Source organism: Lolium rigidum, chromosome 2, assembly GCF_022539505.1.
Source record: "Lolium rigidum isolate FL_2022 chromosome 2, APGP_CSIRO_Lrig_0.1, whole genome shotgun sequence".
NCBI lineage: Eukaryota > Viridiplantae > Streptophyta > Magnoliopsida > Poales > Poaceae > Lolium > Lolium rigidum.
In genome coordinates this window covers 252,362,266-252,380,644 of record NC_061509.1, presented here as the reverse complement: position 1 = coordinate 252,380,644, position 18,379 = coordinate 252,362,266, and the positions used below count along the sequence as shown (strand labels likewise).

The 18,379-nt window shown below is 44.0% G+C and overlaps 1 protein-coding gene across 1 annotated transcript; it reads right to left on the bottom strand.

Annotated features, from left to right (window-relative positions):
• Positions 1-11,974: 11,974 nt before the first annotated feature.
• Positions 11,975-12,650, bottom strand: LOC124688552 (auxin-induced protein 6B-like). Its single transcript, XM_047222216.1, has one exon. The coding sequence runs from the start codon at positions 12,545-12,547 to the stop codon at positions 12,239-12,241; it is 309 nt and encodes a 102-aa protein (XP_047078172.1). The 5' UTR covers positions 12,548-12,650; the 3' UTR covers positions 11,975-12,238.
• Positions 12,651-18,379: the final 5,729 nt, after the last annotated feature.

Here is an 18,379-nt window from a genome sequence, read left to right as displayed (position 1 = left end):
AGTTACGGTGGTTTTTATAGGATTTGGCTCCGACGTCCGGAAGAGATTTTTTTTTTTGGGTGTGACTATTTCAACGTAACTTCGTTCTCACTTACATGATATCATTTGATCTTAGCTGCAAGCCATGTTGCAACTTATGTCTAACCCGAATCACGATACAAATCAAATGGATAAAACTATTCTTTTTTTAATTAAAAGTCTACCAATTTAAATATAATTTTTAACAATGTAAATCTGAAATTAATAAAAAATGATAAAATATATTAACCGGCAGTACATCCTATGCTACTAAATCCGGTCTCACCTAGTAATGCAATTCTAACGACATCATTACCAGTAAGTTACAAATTTTTGAGCCCTATATATGTGTGTCACGATGAGAAACGGACGGTCGATCTATGACCAATAGGTCACAGCGCCATTCGAAAATTCGCGTTGGCCTTCCCCTGTCCTTCGGGTTTCCGTGATAGCTTGTTACACAACTCGTGGAAAGTTCTTGCGTCGCTGCCACGTTGGTCCGTGGAGTAAACATGTTAGGGTGTATATTGAATATATAAGTAGATTATCATAGTATTTAATCCGAGTAAATAATATAGCATGATCATAAAAATGAATTAAACTAATCGTGCAAGCTAATATACGAGAAGAACATATCACATCTACACAAACTATAACATCTATTCTCATTACCGGAACTAGAAACTCTAGTAAAATCTCACGGAGAAAAGACAAGATCACATACCATGTTGCCGGAGCATAACTTACAAGTTGAGGTTGTCATCCATGCGCATGTCATCGAAGAAGTTGTTGACATCCACAAAGAAGTGGTTGTTGGGGAAGGAGTCCTTCAACAACATAGTGGAAAGCTACCCTAAAGATCTGATCGCGTCTCGGCTGTACATGTCTACGAGAAGCGAGGTTCCGGAGGCATACTTTCCCGCCTTCGGTGTATGTTTGAAGATTGGATGGAAAATACATGGGCGTATGTGCAAGGTTTTGTAAGCAAGTAGCCAAATTTGTTGTGTGTCCTCTTGAATTTCGTGCTTGCCTGCTTAATTATAGAGTGCACTCCGGGTAAGGTGTGGGGCGCAGCTCATGTTCTAGTCAACATGGTCCACAGTGCAAAAAAAAATCTAGAAACAAATGGTTGATAACATGCCCGCTAATGATTTGAAAATTAATACATTATTAATTTCCGCAACAACAAAAATATAAACAACATGCATGGGTATGGGCTCGCTTCGCCTCAATCCACGAAATAGGAGCGTGGCTCTCGTTTTGCGACTAGGCGGGTGGCAAAGAAAGAAGAGTGCACATGAACTCCTTCCCTTCTCACTCACCTAGTGTGAGTGGAAGAGCTTACCTTATAAATCACTCCAATTTTCATATTTGTTTTGGGATAAACTTTAGTTTCACCCTTGCCATGCATTAATGGGCATATTGAAATTTCAGATTTTTTTGGCATAGGGGCTAAGGCCCACTAGGCAATAAAATATTTCCATGTGAAGTCTTATAGGCACATCACAACATTATTGTTCCAGAAAACTACTTATATATATGTGCATGGTAGAGAATGTTAATGTGACTTTCAACTTAAAACTTCATACTACACCATCTGTTAATTTAAATAGCTGAGTATGTCTAAAACTATAAGTTTTCTGCCCATTAAATTTACAGGAAGCCTAGGCCGATATTGGAATGACGCATGCTTCCCGAGGGTTGTAGGTTATTATATGTCATGCTACCCCAAGGTCTTCATGAGTCTACAACAATTAACAACCAAAAAATCATATAGGTGTGTTCTTTAAAAAATACTCTACATCAAAACTATTTGCTTAAATAAGTAATTTACTACCCATTTAGATAAATATCAACCTGCCATATAGATTAGGAGACTATTGCTTCTTTACAAAGTAATAAATTTAATATAAGGATACTCTCCTTTCGACATGCCAACGACTTTTCTCAACTCTTCATGGGATCTCAGGTCACATAAAGTGGGTTATAACTTGTTGCAACTCGTAGTGTGGGTCTTAAATATATCTCGCTCGATTCATTATCTATCACATTATGTGATCAACCGTTTGTGAATGGATCTGTCAATTTATTATATGTTTGGATATAATCCAAGGCAATAAGTCTAGATTTTCTCATTTTTTTCTTTCAGATCTGAATTTTCAATTAGTATGTCTTTATATCTTCATACTATCTTTAGAACTATTTACTTTGATGCGTAATTTTGAAAACTAGATAGGGAAAAGCCAACCGGCAAGTTCTCTGGGTTTTAAGAAGCACCGGTCAAAACTCCAAAAAAAACTGGATAAAAGAAGTAAAATCAAGTGTGTTTTATGGGATTCGAACTTGCGACCAACAGACAAGCGATTCAACTCATAGTGTGGGTCTTAAATATATCCCGCTGGATTCATTGTCTTATAACATTATGTGATCAACCGTTCGTGAAGGGATCTATCAATTTATTATACGTTTGGATATAATCCAAGGCAACAAGTCTAGATTTTGTCATTTTTTCTTTCAGTTCTGAATTTTAAATTGGTATATATTTATATCTTCATACTACCTTTAGAACTACTTACTTTGATGCGTAATTTTGAAAACTAGATATGAAAAAGCCAAACCCGGCAAGTTCTCTGGGTTTTAAGAAGCAACGGTCAAAACTCAAAAAAAAAAAACTAGATAAAAGAAGTAAAATCAGGTGTGTTTTATGGGATTCGAACTTGCGACCAGCAGACAAGCGATTCAACTTGTAGTGTGGGTCTTAAATATATCTCGCTCGATCCATTGTCTATCACATTATGTGATCAATCGTTCGTGAAGGGATCTGCCAATTTATTACGTTTGGATATAATCCAAGGCAATAAGTCTAGATTTTCTCGTTTTTTTTTTCTTTCAGATCTGAATTTCAATTGGTATGTCTTTATATCTTCATACTATCTTTAGAACTATTTACTTTGATTCAACTTGTAGTGTGAGTATATAATTTGATTATCATAGTCTCTTTCAGTCATTCAAGTGCAAGTATACGGACCTGCTCTATGTATTTAAACTTTGTCGGCTCATACTTGTTTCGCCAAAAAATCCTCCATGCCCCCCTGTCCAGTAGATCGGTGGATGCTTTAACACTAAGCATTTAGCTGAGCACTTTTTCGTCATGCAAGTGCAAGTATACCGATGTACCGGTAGCTGAGGACGTGGGCATAGCCCAGTGGTTGGGGTTGCAGTGGCACACCCAACGACCAGAGTTCGAATTCTGTCAGGAGCGAATTTCTAGAATTCTCACGCGGAGGTCTCGCTTCTACTATATCATTTAGTGTCTAGTTCCTCCTAGCACTAATTCATTTTGATGTACCGGTAGCTGATGTGTCACATTGTTACCTGCACATTTGCGTGGCCGAATTTAGCTGGAAAAAAAAAAAGCACGATACAGGAGCGTGACCAATGTACAGGAAGTTGTCAAGATGAAAATAAATTCCAAAGGAATAGGAGCGTGACCACAGCTATTCACCGTATCAAGGAAGAAGTGAAATACCACTGCTCAGATGCCCACTTCCAAGGCTCCAAACATCTGGCATCATACGAGCATCTCAGGTTGCGACAAGTGGCTGTTGACTCGGGACAGGCAGCGGAAACGGCCCTTCAAATGGAATGGATCCTGTGCTGAACTTTGCTATTGATGGAGAAAGGTCCATGCATGGTCTCTCCAAACGGGAATAAAAATCCAGGACACGCCAGGAATATCCAAATTAATGTGCCGAGCTCTTTCTGCAGAATAATGCTGCTGCTACTGTTGTGGGATGTCTTGCCACTTGGTCCATCCATGTAAAGAGTGATAATCACGCTTAGCAAGGCAGATAAGAGTGCTTTGGCTTATCGTCTGAAGATGCCGCCTGCCAGTCTTTCACATGTGGTCTTTATCCTGATCTGGTAATGTTTGCTATCCCTCCCTCCAGAAGGTGATTAACAATACTTCCGAACTCTACAAGGCTACGCCGTACATGTAGTTGCATATCACTGTTTTTTACATATTCATTTTCACCCGCAGCCCCTAAAGCCCCTCCAAATTGACTTTGGAGGCGTTGGACAAAAACTATCCGTACCGGGAAACCCTGAATTGTCTCAGAAGTACCGACGACTACTTAATAGGTCCGGTATTATCATGCCGGCCCTGAAGTTAGGGGGGTAGTGGCGTCGTCGTCGAGCCGGACGAGGATGTCAGTAGGCAGTTTAGTGGCTTCTCGTCCTATTTTTGGTACAAGGACGCCGACGATGGAGACGATGGGCCGGACAATTGCGCCTAATAGATCTAGATTTTAGGCCGATAAAGCTATAAAAAATCAAAACTTCTAAAAACACTAAAAGTTTGAGTAACTATCATCGATGTCAATTAAATTTTATGGTTTTTTCTGCAAACTTTGGGATACCACTTTCACTACAGGAACGGGCTGATATGCCGACGACCGGGAACCCTCGGCGTAGCCGGTTTTGGCCGTCGGCATAGGCTACGCCGAGGGCAGCCCTCGACATAGCTCCTCGGCGACGACCTCCCTCGGAGGAGTCACTATTGTCGTCGGTGTAGCCCGGTCCTCGGTGTAGCATGCTACACCGACGGCGAAACCGTCGGCATACTAATCTAAAAATTCAAATTTCCCTTTTCAAAAAAAAATTCAAAAAAAAATCTTTTTTTGCTATGCCGGCGGCAAAACCCTCGACATAGAATTTTAAGTTTTTTCAAATTTTAATTTGTTTTACACCGATTTTTTCATTTTTTTACTTGTTTATCTTTCACCCAAGACACTTTTAATTCTAAGTACACTTAATCTTAGGCAAAAATTACAATCATGGTTAAACTTCCCAGTAGGTCGTCCATCCTCACACTACTCCAGGCTCAGGACGCTTAACTTCTTGGTTTCATTCGGATGAACGATAATAATATATCAACTCTATTAACCCTTGGATCCTGATGTCACACCTCTTTATTTTTGAATTCCAAACAATTACTTAAGTAAAGAACAATGAATTTAAGTAATAATAATATTGAATTCAAATAACAATAAAATGATTTTATTTTTTGATCTTTTTTCTATTTAATATGGAATAATTAATATCTTTAAATCAATAAATCGAAATGCCACAAATAATATGTCTAAATCGATCAGGAAAATGACAGAAATCTAAATATAACATCCATATCATCTTTTGAACCTAAAAATTAGAGGAATCCAAATGTGACGTCCAGTTTGCCATCTGGCCAAAACGCCCCCCCCCCCCCCCCCCCAGATGCGGAATGTCCGTACCAGGCGCGCTGGTGCACCGTTCGCCAACACGCTAAACGGACAAAAATTAGCACACAAAGTGATGTGTTATAGACCTAAAAACATTTTTCCCGGAATTTATTGAGTGACGTAAAGTGTACCCCTAGTGCAAATCTGGTCAGTTTCCAGCGGATTCGGCTGGACACCGCAGGAAGTAGCAGGGATTCCCAGAGATCTAGCGCGCACATATGGCATGTGATATGTGGTGCGGAGGCGGTGTCCTACAACTACGCAGAGGTCTCGCGCAATACTAGAATGCGCACCATGTAGCCGCTTCACAAAAAAACGTTTTGGCACCCCTAAAATGAAAAAACCATCACCCATGGGTCGGATTGGAAATCCGCTACAGGGGCCTGGCTTCCCATCCCAGGGACCACGCACGTGACAAATATGGCCTCGTTCCGATAAACTATGTGATGACACGAGGCTTTTCCTACTCATTTTCCCTAAAAGCCATATAACTCCGAATGTGATAGCCCTATTTGTGAAGGGTTTCCCAATTTTTTTTGTTATATCCCAATTCCGACTTTTGAAGTGGTTACTAGGACAAATAAAATGATGTCATAGGAAGCCGTGGGATTTTATGACTTCGTTTAAATTGCCATCTGGCCAAAACGAGCCCCCGGGAGATGCGGTATGACCGTACCGGGCGCGCTGGTGCACCCGTTCACCATCGCGCTAAATGGAAAAAAATAGCACCTAAAGTGATGTGTCTTAGGCCTAAAAACATATTTCCTGGAATTTATTGACCAACGGGAAAGTGTACCCCTAGTTCAAATCCGATCAGTTTCCTGCGGATTCGGCGGGACACCGTAGGAAGCCGCAGGGATTCCCTGATATCTACCGCGCACATATGGCATGTGATATACGGTGCGGAGGCGGTGTCCTAGCACTATGCAGAGGTCTCGCGCAATACTAAAATGCGCCCCATGTAGCTGCTTCACAAAAAATTGTTTTGGCACCCCGAAAATGAAAAACCATCGCCCATGGGTCGGATTGGAAATCCGCTCCCAGGGCCTTCCTTCCCATCCCGGGGACCACGCACGTGCCAAATATGGTCTCGTTCCGACAAACTATGTAGTGTCACGGCCCCTTTCGTACTCATTTCCCCTAAAAGCCATAGAAGTACGGACGTGATTGCCCTATTTGTAAAGGATTTCCTAAAATAATTGCCGCATCCCGATTCCGACTTTTGGAGTGGTTACTAGGACACATAAAATGACACCATGCAGCTCCGCAGGATTTTCTAACTTCGTTTAAATTGCCATCTTGCCAAAACGCCCCCCCCCCCCCCATGGAGATGCGGTATGGCCATACCGGGAGCGCTGGTGCACCCTTTCGATCACCATCCCGCTAAATGGAAAACATTTAGCACATAAAGTGATGTGTCGTAGACCTAAAAACATTTTTGTCGGTTTATTGCGCGATGGAAAGTGTACCCCTAGTTCAAATCCATAAAGTTTCTAGCGGATTCGGCGGGACACCGCAGGAAGCCACATGGATTCTCAGGTAGCTAGCACACACATATGGCATGTGATAGGTGTTTCGGAGGCGGTCTCCTACCACTACACGAAGGTCTTCCGCAATACTAAAATGCGCCCCATGTAGCTGCTTCACAAAAAAACCCGTTTTGGCACCCCAAAAATGAAAAAACCATCGCCCGTGAGTCGTATTGGAAATCCGCGCCTGAAGCCTTGCTTCCCATACCAGGGCCCACACACGTGCCAAACATGGCCTCGTTCCGACAAACTATGCGGTACCACATGCCGTTTTCTACTCATTTCCCTTAAGAGCCATAGAACTCCGGACTTGATACCCCTGTTCGTGAAGGGTTTTCCAAAATAATTTTCGTATCCCAATTCTAAATTTTAGGGTGGTTACTAGGACACATAAAATAACGCCATGCGATTTCATGGGATTTTCTGATTTCGTTTAAATTTCCATCTGGCCAAGACGGGAACCTGAGGAAACATAAGAAAGTGTTTGAATTGTTACTATGTTAACATGGTACGCTACATGATTCAAATATGCATGATTTTGACATAAACGGATAGAGAATGTTTTATGAACATTTTGGTATCTTATACACATTTTTTAGACGTCGTATGAATTAGTTATGATTTTTACAAAATTAGACAAATTTGAAGGATGGCCTACGTCGAGGGTGGCCGTCGGTGTAGCCGTGTCTACGCCTAGGACCAAAGGTATGCCGAGGGCTGCCCTCGGCGTAGACCTCGATACGCCGACGGTAACGCTACGTCGAGAGTCTTTCTGGTAGGCTGGCCTAGCCAGGCCATACGCCGACGGCCCCAACTTTTGGCCGTCGACGTATAAAAGGCCCTCGGTGTATCGCGGCATTCCTGTAGTGGTTGGGCGCATACCTGGCCATGGGCAGCCCGTCCCGGTCGACCCGGCCCGGCCCGAAATTCCCGGGCCAAGCCCGACCCGACCATGCCTCTGGGCCGGGCCTGGGCCTGATTTTTGGCCCGATGGTTAGGATTGACCGGGCATGAGCCGTCAGTTTGTGCGATTTAGTGAAGCGGCCAGGCCCGAGGCCCGAGGCCCGAGGCCCGAGGCCCGACGGGCTTTTAGTGTGATGGGCCAGGCTTGGGCCTATTTTTCTGGCCCGATGGTCGGGCCGGGCCAGGCCTGGGCCGAGATTTCTTGCGTCGGGCTTTGGCCGGCCCGAGAAATGCTCAGGTATTTGGGCGTCACGGATGTACGCAACCGCCCCTCAAACCACGGTAGCTTTTTCTAGCGTCCCAAAAGGAATTGTCCAGTTTAGCTACAATTCTTTCAAACACATTAAATATCCTAAAGTTTAAATCAATACTCCGTATCATAATTTTTAAACTGCCTAGGGTGGCAAGCGGCGCGGTTTGCGGACATAGGTTTTCGGTAAGCCAACTTGAATTCCTACCGGTTTCGTAAGTCTTTTTGCCATAAATTTTGTTTTGCGTGACAGGAAGCGCGGGGGCCGCCTGCAACCCTACAACCGTCCCTCCAACCGCGGTACCTTTTGGTGGAGTCGTGGAGATGCCCTTACATTTACATGGCGCGAAGAGAGACACAAAATTCATTTCCGGCTCCTGTCCTGTTTGATTGCCTGCGATGTTACCCAACTCAACCTGACGGGTACCACACCGTACTTGTGTGCCCTCCACCGGACTCCTACTACAGTTTCGTGTGCTGCTTCATCCTCTCGCCTGACCAATCGATCTCATATTTCCCAGCCAATCTCCCGTCATAGAAAGGCTTCAGAAATGCTCATTCAGGAGACCTCAAATTTCAAAGGGGGTCACTGTTGGTGCATCGGTAGGCTACGTCAGGCAACTAGTCACTTGACACGACGACTCCAGGCAACTACGTCAGGCAGGAGGTACATAACACATTTGGTGTGGTCTATATGTCTAGGACATGCCTAGCTCAATCAACAGTTCAGCGATTGCAGCACTACGGCTCTTGCCGTACGTAGGTTCCCATCTCGATCGATCTTCCGTGTGATCACGAAGAACAGCCCAGCTTTACGAGCTTCCACTGACAGATGACAATTCAATCAAGCTTCCGTCGATTCACTGGTACAGTCGTAGTACATAATATTCTTCAGTTCTGGTACATCAGTACATGTTGGTGCTAGCAACTTGGCAAGTGCGCGCTTCCGGTCCCGAGACTACGACGAGCCGTCCAATTGCGACTTGCTACGCCGCCGGAGTTCCGACCTCCACTCCGACTAAACAACCATTGCAGCAGCCTGTGCCTACGGTCTCACCTCCGTCGATCGCTTTCCGGGCCACTTCCTCATGCACCCGATTGCTTTGTTTGTTCACAACGTTTCACTTTGCTCTAATCGTGTCTTCTCAATTCTCATGGCGTTTCAAATTGTACTCACTTTGAAGTTCTGAAAATTATAAATCATGGCTTTTTAGTTTGTTTACTCCAAAGTCGCTCAACTACGTACACAAATGGACATGCTACTCTCCTAGCTGCAACTTGCGGAGTGGTACGGCCTTTACAGGGCGACGACCACTTATATATTATGGAATAGTAAGACGTCGTCTTGTTGATACGTACGGGAAAGTCGGCAATCGCGTCCTCTGCGTGAATTATATATAGATACATCGATGGCTGCTCGTTCCTACCTAGAGCTACCAAGGCTGAATATATTTAGCCGGAGGATACCGAGACGTACATCGTGACTTCGTTCATTCAAAGATGTGTCAGGCCAGTTTTTTGAACTTGGTCTCTTGTAGATGTTCATAGGGGTAAGGAGTGTGTGTGTATGTTTTCATAGTTGTTAGTGTATATATGTATTTGTGAGTGTCTGTCCGTGTACTGTGTTTCGCCAAAAAATTACTTAAAAGCTAATGAGTTTTCCTTAACCTCGCTATATCAATTAGCAGTGTACTATGCTTAGAATAAAATTAAATTGTATAAAATCAGCTTGCATGTCAAATCTTCAAATTTTCATACCAAAAGTATTGCTCAATACATAGCAATATCTAAAAAAATTCAAATTTCAAAAAAAAAACTGTCTAGAACAATTTCCATTGACGGAATTTTTCAAGATTTCTATTCGGTTTGAATAAGTTTAAACCTAACCAAGAATCTCGAGGCAAAAGGTAGTTCGTCACCAACAAAAATTTCGTGATATTTTATGCCCCATGCCATATAACATTATGGTTAGGGATAAAATTGCAATGCATGATTGCAAGGACTTGTATCCATTAAGTAGGAGCACTAACTGATACAAAAATCTTAAATAAAAATACTAAAGCTTTGTTTGTTCAGAACTTTTTTATTACGCCAATATGTTATGTTGACGTTTTAAATTGGGGGCACTTTGAAGTTCGATCGGAAAATTATATAAATCATAGCTTTCGTATATACTATCGGATCGTTAGTTTGTTTACTCTCGAAAGCAGCTCAGTTACGTACACGAATGCAACTTGCAGCGTCGTACACGGCTTTTTGTAATAGTTGACAGTGTGATCAGTTAAAGAAATAGTTATATACGTTGTCTGTCTTGTTGATACGTACGGAAAAGTTGGCAATTGCGTCCCACGTCTGCGTGTGACTTGGTAAACATAGTTTAATTGGTGTTCTCCTAATTCCTGGGCAGGGTTACTGAATTAATAAACAGAAGCTCGTAACTATTTCTAATGAAGCTAAATATTGGCATTATACTATTCATGCCATAAAATGCACTTTACACAATTTTATAAAGCACTCATTTTATTTCAATTCGGGGATTAAAATTTGGATAGCAAAATTACATCAGATCTCACCAAAATTAACATACAAAATTTCAAAAAAAAAACTACAATACTTTCACTTGTGAACGATTTTTTTCAAATTTGAATTTTATTGTATTCGTTTTGGACATAGCGCAAAATTTGAGGCAAAATAATTGACCACCTAACAAAATTCCTTTGAAGTTTTGAGTCCCGGGTCAAACAACAATATGGTTATGCATCTAATTGTCATGCGTGATTGCTCTGTGACATATCAGTACTAAATGGTGAATGACTTGTATCCATTATATTTATCTTTTTTTGCAAGGACTTTTTTTTTAAGCTTTTACAAGGACTTGTATCCTTTAAGTTGTACTTAGCAACAAACATATGGCTTCACGTACACCTCCTCTTGGCGATGGAGAAGGACTATTTGAATTTAATTTTGCTAAAGAAACAGTAACTATTTCTGCGTAGGGTTTGGAATTTTTGTACCAACAATATTTTGAACAGTCGCCAAACATTCTGATTTTTTGAATACACAAAAGAAATTTATAACAAAATTTATTGACATGATATTTATAAATCTAAGAAAATTCTATATCTAATCCAAAAATTTGAGATACGAAATGATAACATTTTTGGTACCTACTGAATTTTTGGAGAATTTCGTGGAAATATCGACCGGAGTGTATTTCTTCGTCAGTCAACTGAATTCTAGTCCTGCCCATTAAGATACGTATGTTATCTCATTGTGCGCGCATGGTTAAAGAAGAGTTTGGTAAACTGATGATCTGTAATCTGAAAAGCCATATACCACTCAAACTGTACTCATCTAATATGGTGGGGGTGCGAGGTGTGATGTGCGTGTATATCATGTCTCCGCCTGTCCTGCCTTTTCAAGAAAGTGAAGTCGAGGGGTTCGAAGAATCAACAAAGCAAGAGAAGGGGAAGATATGGAAGATCGATGTGATGAGGATGAGGGGATTGAGGGCTCAGACCAGTGCTGCCTGTCTCCCTCTTGCTCCATCGTCCTCTCGGACCCAGTGCTGGTTGCTGAACCCACGCTGAAGGACACGACATGAATCTACCAGCAGAAAGAAACGCGGCATCGGAAATTCCCCAAGGACCCCATCCTCCATGATTAGTTGGAACATAGATGGTGCTGTCCTGCTGCAACTCGATGTACATGGGGTAGCGCAAAGGGAAACTAATCGATACACTGTAGTTCTGTACGTAGCGTACGCCTACATTCAATTTGAGGCCTACCTGCCAACCCTGATCTTGTTTCATGGCCTGTTTGATATTTCATTTGAAGCTCGATCTTGATAAATTTTGTAGTGATGTTTCCAAAAGAGAGGGAAATTAAGCAAAAAATCATCTCTCTCTGTATGTAAGCACGGCTACGGCGACTGAATCCAACTGTTAATTATACATCGGTATGTGTGTCAATCAATCTAGTATACATGCATGTGCAAAATTCAGAAGGAACAGAAGGCCAAAACCAAAATCATAAGCAGTATCCCAGACTAATCACCTACTCTTCTCTACCTATGTGTGTACACACATACGAGCGTATCCGTATCGTCTCCGGCAGATGGGCGTACTCCTCCGGCGCGCGCGCGCTCTGGCGCTCGCGGTCGCCATGCTCACAGAGTCACAGCCGATCATCGTCGATCACGACGTGACCTTGGCGCGGGTGCACGGGGCCAAGTGCACGCGGTGGGACGACGAGGACGAGTGCGCCGACGAGGTGTCCCGCTCGACGAGCGCGCGCAGGCGGAGGAACTCGTCGACGGAGCAGGGCAGGCGCAGGGGACCCGACGAGTAGTGGTAGCCGTACGCGTCCTTGGCAGCCTCCAGCAGCCGGCGGAACTGCGGGTGGTAGAGGTAGGCGATGGGGATGACGAACCGCCGCTGGTCCTCGTCGACCATCACCGCCAGCCACCCTTTCTTCACCTTCCCTTTCTTGTCCTCGCCCTGCATCGCCGGCGGTCCAGCTGCAGCCGAGCTCTCGCCGTCGCTTGCTGCTGCGCTCGCCCGGTGCCACAGAGCTTGCTAGGTGGTGTGTGTGTGAGTGGAGGCAATCGAGAGGTGTGTGGTGCGATGAGGTTCGCGGCAGCTGCGGTGGTTTTTATAGGACTTGCCCTATGCCAATGGAGAGATTTGGAGCCGCCAGTGCGCAACGCACTGGTGTGCCGATGTTCGTACGTCCTATGCTACGGAACCTAGCATCGCCTTGTCCTTCCGGCTTCCCCTCTTTGTCCTTCGCGGACACGTCGGCCTGTGGGAATAATCGGGTTACGGTGTCACCGTTCTGGCCGTACCCGCCACCAGCGATTGGTCGTCGCGTGTGCGTCAGGCCTCAGTCGCGCGCGATGAGGGGTATGAGTACGGACGGATGGGCATGGAGGAGGGTGCGAGGCATTGTGATGGAGAGTTCATCCAGGGGATTGAAATGTTGCTGTATGGGCTACCCCACGAGAGCACGGTAGCGGGGAGAATTAAGCGCGGATGGATTCGATGCTGATGGCTCAATTAATTGGTCGGGCTAGCTAGTTCAACATCTGATTGTTTTGACTTGTTACTTTCTTTTGCTAGCATGTTTTGGCTTGTTCCTATTGGGGTAATCCTCCCTATGGTTTTTTTTTTCTGAACACAACAAGGGCAGAGGGCCTATTCATTTTGAGAAGGTTAGGAACCTTTTTTCCCCAAAATGAGTGTATAACATGGGCCTCCTCCGAAAAGTGCCTTTTAACACATGAGAACCAATGCTCCTAGTTTTATAAAATAATTCAAATGCATATTGTTGGGCCTCGAAAAATCTGAAGTTAAATACACACATAAATATACGCATTTTGAAGGTATGGTAGAAATTTCATGGGAAAATGTTGAATTTTGAGCTATAAAAAAGACAAATTTCTGACAAAAATATGAGTTTTCCATCCCTATATACATTCATATTTTTTTCTATATTTAAGAATACAACGCAATTTCTGCCAAAACTTCGCATAAGTATTTACGACATGTGCATTTATTCATAGAAACAAATTATTATTTTCTAAAACACTGAAGTACAATTTTCAAATAATTTAAAACCCAACAGACCCTGAAGCCCAAGCATGTGTGGCTGTTGGGTTTAGATTTCAGCTCGAGGTTTTCAGGTCGGGCCTGGACGGGACGTCTCGGGCAGGCTGCCCATGCCCAGATATAGCAGCCATCAATGATTAAAATTAATGGTTGATTACCAAGGGGCAATAGATTTTGGAAGGTATTCAAATTTTGGTGGGGCGCCATAGAATATCTAGTACTCTAATACTCTTCTAGTTAAGAATTTTGGAGTAGCATGTTACGTGTGGTGTTCATGCATGGTTGTCTTTTTCTCATGGCCATAGTGTCATCATGAACATGATGAGTAGGTTGTCATTTTGGGTTGAAGCTTGCTTAGCTTCTTATCTACATGTATTCCATGAACTTCCCGGCTTACAAAATAAGCTAGTAAAAAAATTATTCTGTCGATCTTTCCTACTGTAAACCACCACGGTTAACTCTGATTGTGGTACTCCTGAAACTTGATGTTGCAGTTCTGCAAGTTACTCTTGCTGCAAAATTCTTTATAATATCTTCAACAACGAACTTACTTTGGTACAAATGCACTTACTTTTGATAGATAAAAATAATATTCTCACGCACTCATCAAGAGGATAAAAACGGTTGAAGTTGATCCCTTCCAATTACTTAACTACGTTCGGGACTTCCACGAGAAGCGATCGCAAGGCGGCTCAAAAAACCCATCTAGGGTTCCGTCCCCTCGCCGGCGACGCTGCTGGTCCGCTCCGCCTCCGGTGGCCGTAGGGCCTTGGAGGTGTGGCGGACCACGGCCTCTCGCCGGCGGGAGGGTTTTCGTTCTTTGTTAGGTTATTTTCAGTGTCTTCTTCGGGATGGTGAGGCGGCGGCTCCATCTTGATGTCGGAATAAGGTCCTCCCCGCTCTATCCTCGCTCCGGTGGTGCGTCTAGCATCGGCAGAGGGCGCGTGGAGTCATGTGCCCGGCGGATCTCGCGGGATCCGATCGGTTTTCGTGTTCGTTGGTGTGGTTTCAGGTCGGCCTCTTCCGATCTAAAGTTGTCATCTTGGGCGGCGGTTGCTCGCTTCCGGTGCGCCGGTCCTTTGGGATCTTAGCACGACGACTTCCCGTTTGTCTACTACAACAAGCTCTACTACGACAAGCTTTGCCCGGATCCGGTGATGGAGGGGCGAGGACATCGGCGCGCCTTCGGCTCGCGTCGCTGTTTGTAGTCGTCGCTAGGTGGTCGAAAGACCTACTTGTAATTTTTATTACTTTTGGGTCAGTTTGTACTGCTATTGATGATTATTAATAGATCGGTGGAATTTTCGCAAAAAAAAAAACATCGATCATCTAAGGATAAACCACCACAGACACATCGCAATCTCAGTTGCACTAACAGGGTACGCATATTTGGTGGGAAATGATTAGTACTCCCTCCTGCCCAAAATATGTTACATATAAGTTTTGGTTAAAGTCAAACTTCGTAAAATTTAATCACGTATATTGATAAAAATACAAACATATACAACAAAATAGTAATGTTTATAGAATTGTTATGAAATATATTTTCACATTATATGCATTTGACATGGTAGATATTTGTATTATTATCTATATTCTTAGTCAAAGTTTACACAGTTTAACTTGCATGAAAAATTATGCACAACTTGTGTTCACAGCGTCAAGAGCATATCTCCAACCACATAATGCAAAAAATAAATAATTAACTTTTAGTGCATATAGAAGACCGATAAAAAAAAGGTTCAACGAATGTCCATAAAAAAAGCCCCAAATTTCTGTAGTGTGCCATAAAATTTTGCCTCATGTGCTCGAAATTTGGGGCACCAACCTGGTGCCCTATCACAACAAATGGATGCGAGGCAAAGCCTAACCATCACTTTGTCTTCTTCCTATTCTTGTATTATGTCGAGCGACAACCCCCGCGACGCCTATCCACGGCCATATCCAGGAACGCCTATCCCTAGAGCGCCATTCCCCCCAAGGTTTTGTCGTCGATTGGTGCCCAACGCCACCCATGCAGCATGCCCATGGGATGCCACCGTGTCGCCTCGTGAAAAGCAGCAACAATATCGGGATGCGGCAGTCTAGGCGATGGGCCGCAGAGATCATCCACGACGAGCAGTGGTAGCGAAAATGTGAAAGATTCTTCTTTCCTCATACTTTATGTTATATACTAAAAAAAGTATTTTCTATCACTGAATAGATCATACCCAATATAACATCATACTTTTACCAAAATATATCATAATTATAACGATGTGTTTGGATGCGGTAAATTGGGCCTATACTTGAATTGGACTGGAAATTCCAAATCTAAGATATAAATTCCAAATCTAAGATATAAATCAGACCAGGGAGGACGTCGTCACTGCATCCGGGAAGAGGGTGGTCATGGCCGGGCGAGCGGAGGGTGGCCAGGAGAACGCCGTCCAGGGGGGCGGGGAGGACATGGCGCGGCGCCGGCGGCTATCGACTTACTAGGTACGAGGATGTTGCTCGCCAGTTCATCTAGCACACACTCGTTTCGTCCAGTAAGAAGGCTCGTACCGTTTCGGTGGGCAAATCCAGAAAAATTCAGAGGCTGTGACTTCCGAATTGGACACAGAAGAAAATGACTTCCGGTGGGTGCGGGCTGGAATTGCTTCCGGTTTCCAGTCAAACGGTTGAATTAGAGGCCCAAAATCCAATTCCACAATTCTAGGTCTAATTGATTGCATCCAAAGTCAACACACAGTGTAAGTCTTATTCGATGTACCTAAATGCTAGACATTCATAGTTGTACGTCAATGCATCATAGTTGATAGAACTGTATTTCGCCTAAATCTTAATTATTTCCTAATAAACAACAGCATAATACGTATTTACTGGTCAAGGTGACATTTATATTTGTCCTGGGTAGAATCTTATTATACGTAATCATTTTTTTAGTGTATACGTAATCATGTTATATGAGTAACTAATTTGACCGATTTAACTACTAAGTGGAGCAGAAGGGGCACAACGCATTGCATCGTTACCTGAAGCCCGAAGGGATCAAAGACAAGGAAACCCGGTAACGCCCATTTTCGGAACCCGGACACCGCGGAACACGATTAAACTTACTCTACCACTAAGTTACGCAGTTACTCGACCATTACGGAAAAAAATTAATTTTTTTGTGTCTGGAAATATGAATTTTTGGCCTGCACAGTAACCCGGATTCCCGTTGGACCCGGATGCCGCTGCATATTTCTAGAAATCCGGCCGTTGTGTGCTGGAACGGCCAAACCATTCATCCAGCATGGCCACGGCCACACGGCAAAGCTAGGGCCAGGGCAGGGCAGCCGCACTACTCGCATGGCATGGCACCGGTCAGATCATCCGACGGCGTGATTCCCCCCACTGGCCGACCCGCATTGCTTTGGGTGCGAACATGATTCCACCACCAGCGCGCGCGACGCAAAGGCGGCATGCAGCTAGCTGGGGCACTGGCATTGGCACATGATGTGCGGACGCGCTTTGCTTCCTTCTCGGACGGTTTGGGTGGCGGAGACGCTCGCCAGCGGTGCGCGCTCCGACCAGTGCCACCGCCGCTGTGCCGGCGTCGATCGGAGAGTGACAGTGGGGCACGACCACTTAGTACCGCCAAAGTAGGTCCATCTTATGTGCGTGTGGGCGCGTCGCTGATCGAGCTCCCCCGGTGATCGATCCACCATAGATGTCGGCCGGTCCTTGGTGACCAGCTAGCTATGGAAACTAAGTCTGTACGGCACGTACGTACTTCTCCACTGGCTTCCTTTGCTTTATCCATGCCTTTCTTTAGCGCGTGCCGGTGAGATAACTTTTGAGTTTGTTTATCAAGTGACCGGCCGGCACCACAACCTGCACGCTTTGCTGCTTGTTTCGCTCTCTCGCCGTATAAAAAGTGGTCGTTCGAGCTGGACAGCCACATAGCAAGTGGCAAACGACGTCATAGTACGAGCAAGTAATTGGCTACTCAGTTATATATATGAAGTTCAGTTTTTTACTTTATAGTTATGCATTTGTGACACATATTATTCTATTAAGTTGTACTTCTACCCAAATATTCCATTTAGATGACTTTAAACATGGTTTAGTCTCAATTTATCATCTTGCTTCTTATTGCTAGATACGATAGGCATGATAGGTCGATGTGGAGGAACAAAATATGTAAATATCGATGGTCTCATGGACAATTATGTCTAAACTTCTTTAATCCATATGCTTCATTCATCATCATCATCTTGATATTTTTGCGGCCCGATCATCACGTGACACCTTGCCGAATGGACACACATCAGAAAACAAGCTCCAAAGCTTTTAAAATGGGTAGTCGACATGAATTTTCACTAGGTAGGGTAATTAGTGTCACAAATACATAACTAGAGGGTACAAAGTGAAATTCACTCACTTCTTTTTCAAATTCAAGCAGTCCAAGCACACCGGCATGTACACCACGATCGGCTCACTTGCTCTGCAGCCAATCGATGAACTTGCCTGCGTGTATAACTTGACAATGGCAGATAAGGTGCAAGTGAAGCCAGTAGAAACACTACAAGTTGCAGTTAAATTGAGGGCGTCAGCGAAATCTCGAGCTAACGAGCGAGCGCGCGCGTGCGTGGGGCATCGATCGCCTCACGGTGAGTACGTGTAACTGCTAGCTGATCCTACTAGCTTGCAAGCAAGCGAAAGAACGCCACAGGTTTGTGCTCTGCCCGCTGGGGCACG